The sequence below is a fragment of the Frankliniella occidentalis genome, unplaced genomic scaffold (genome assembly GCF_000697945.3).
Source record: "Frankliniella occidentalis isolate FOCC.00 unplaced genomic scaffold, Focc_3.1 Scaffold1630, whole genome shotgun sequence".
Lineage (NCBI taxonomy): Eukaryota > Metazoa > Arthropoda > Insecta > Thysanoptera > Thripidae > Frankliniella > Frankliniella occidentalis.
In genome coordinates, this window is record NW_026268730.1 from 1 (window position 1) to 363 (window position 363).

Here is a 363-nt window from a genome sequence, read left to right on the forward strand (position 1 = left end):
GATAATATTGCCTTATTACATTCGCGCATGAATCGTAGAATGTTCATGCTCCCAGTAGTGTCACTGTCACATGTCACGCACTCTTCAAGTGCATGTCGAACCCACACAGGAGAGAAGCCTTTTGAGTGTAGTGTGTGCAACAAGAAATTTGCAGATAGTAGTGGTCTCCGCACACATCTTCGAACCCACACAGGAGAACAGCCTTTTGATTGTAGTGTGTGCAACAAGAAATTTGCAGATAGTAGTGGTCTCCGCACACATCTTCGAACCCACACCGGAGAAAAGCCTTTTGAGTGTAGTGTGTGCAACAAGAAATTTGCAGGCTTATTTACCACTCGCATCTCGCGGCTGCTGCTCAGCCCC

The 363-nt window shown here is 46.8% G+C and overlaps 1 protein-coding gene across 1 annotated transcript in view; it reads left to right on the forward strand.

Moving 5' to 3' along the window:
• The first annotated feature begins 39 nt into the window (after positions 1-39).
• Positions 40-363, forward strand: part of LOC113209150 (gastrula zinc finger protein XlCGF17.1-like) — a 1,042-nt gene continuing 718 nt past the window's right edge. The window contains exon 1 of the mRNA XM_052276093.1: positions 40-286. Within this exon, the coding sequence (XP_052132053.1) occupies positions 40-286 (247 nt within the window). The remainder of the gene's footprint in view (positions 287-363) is intronic.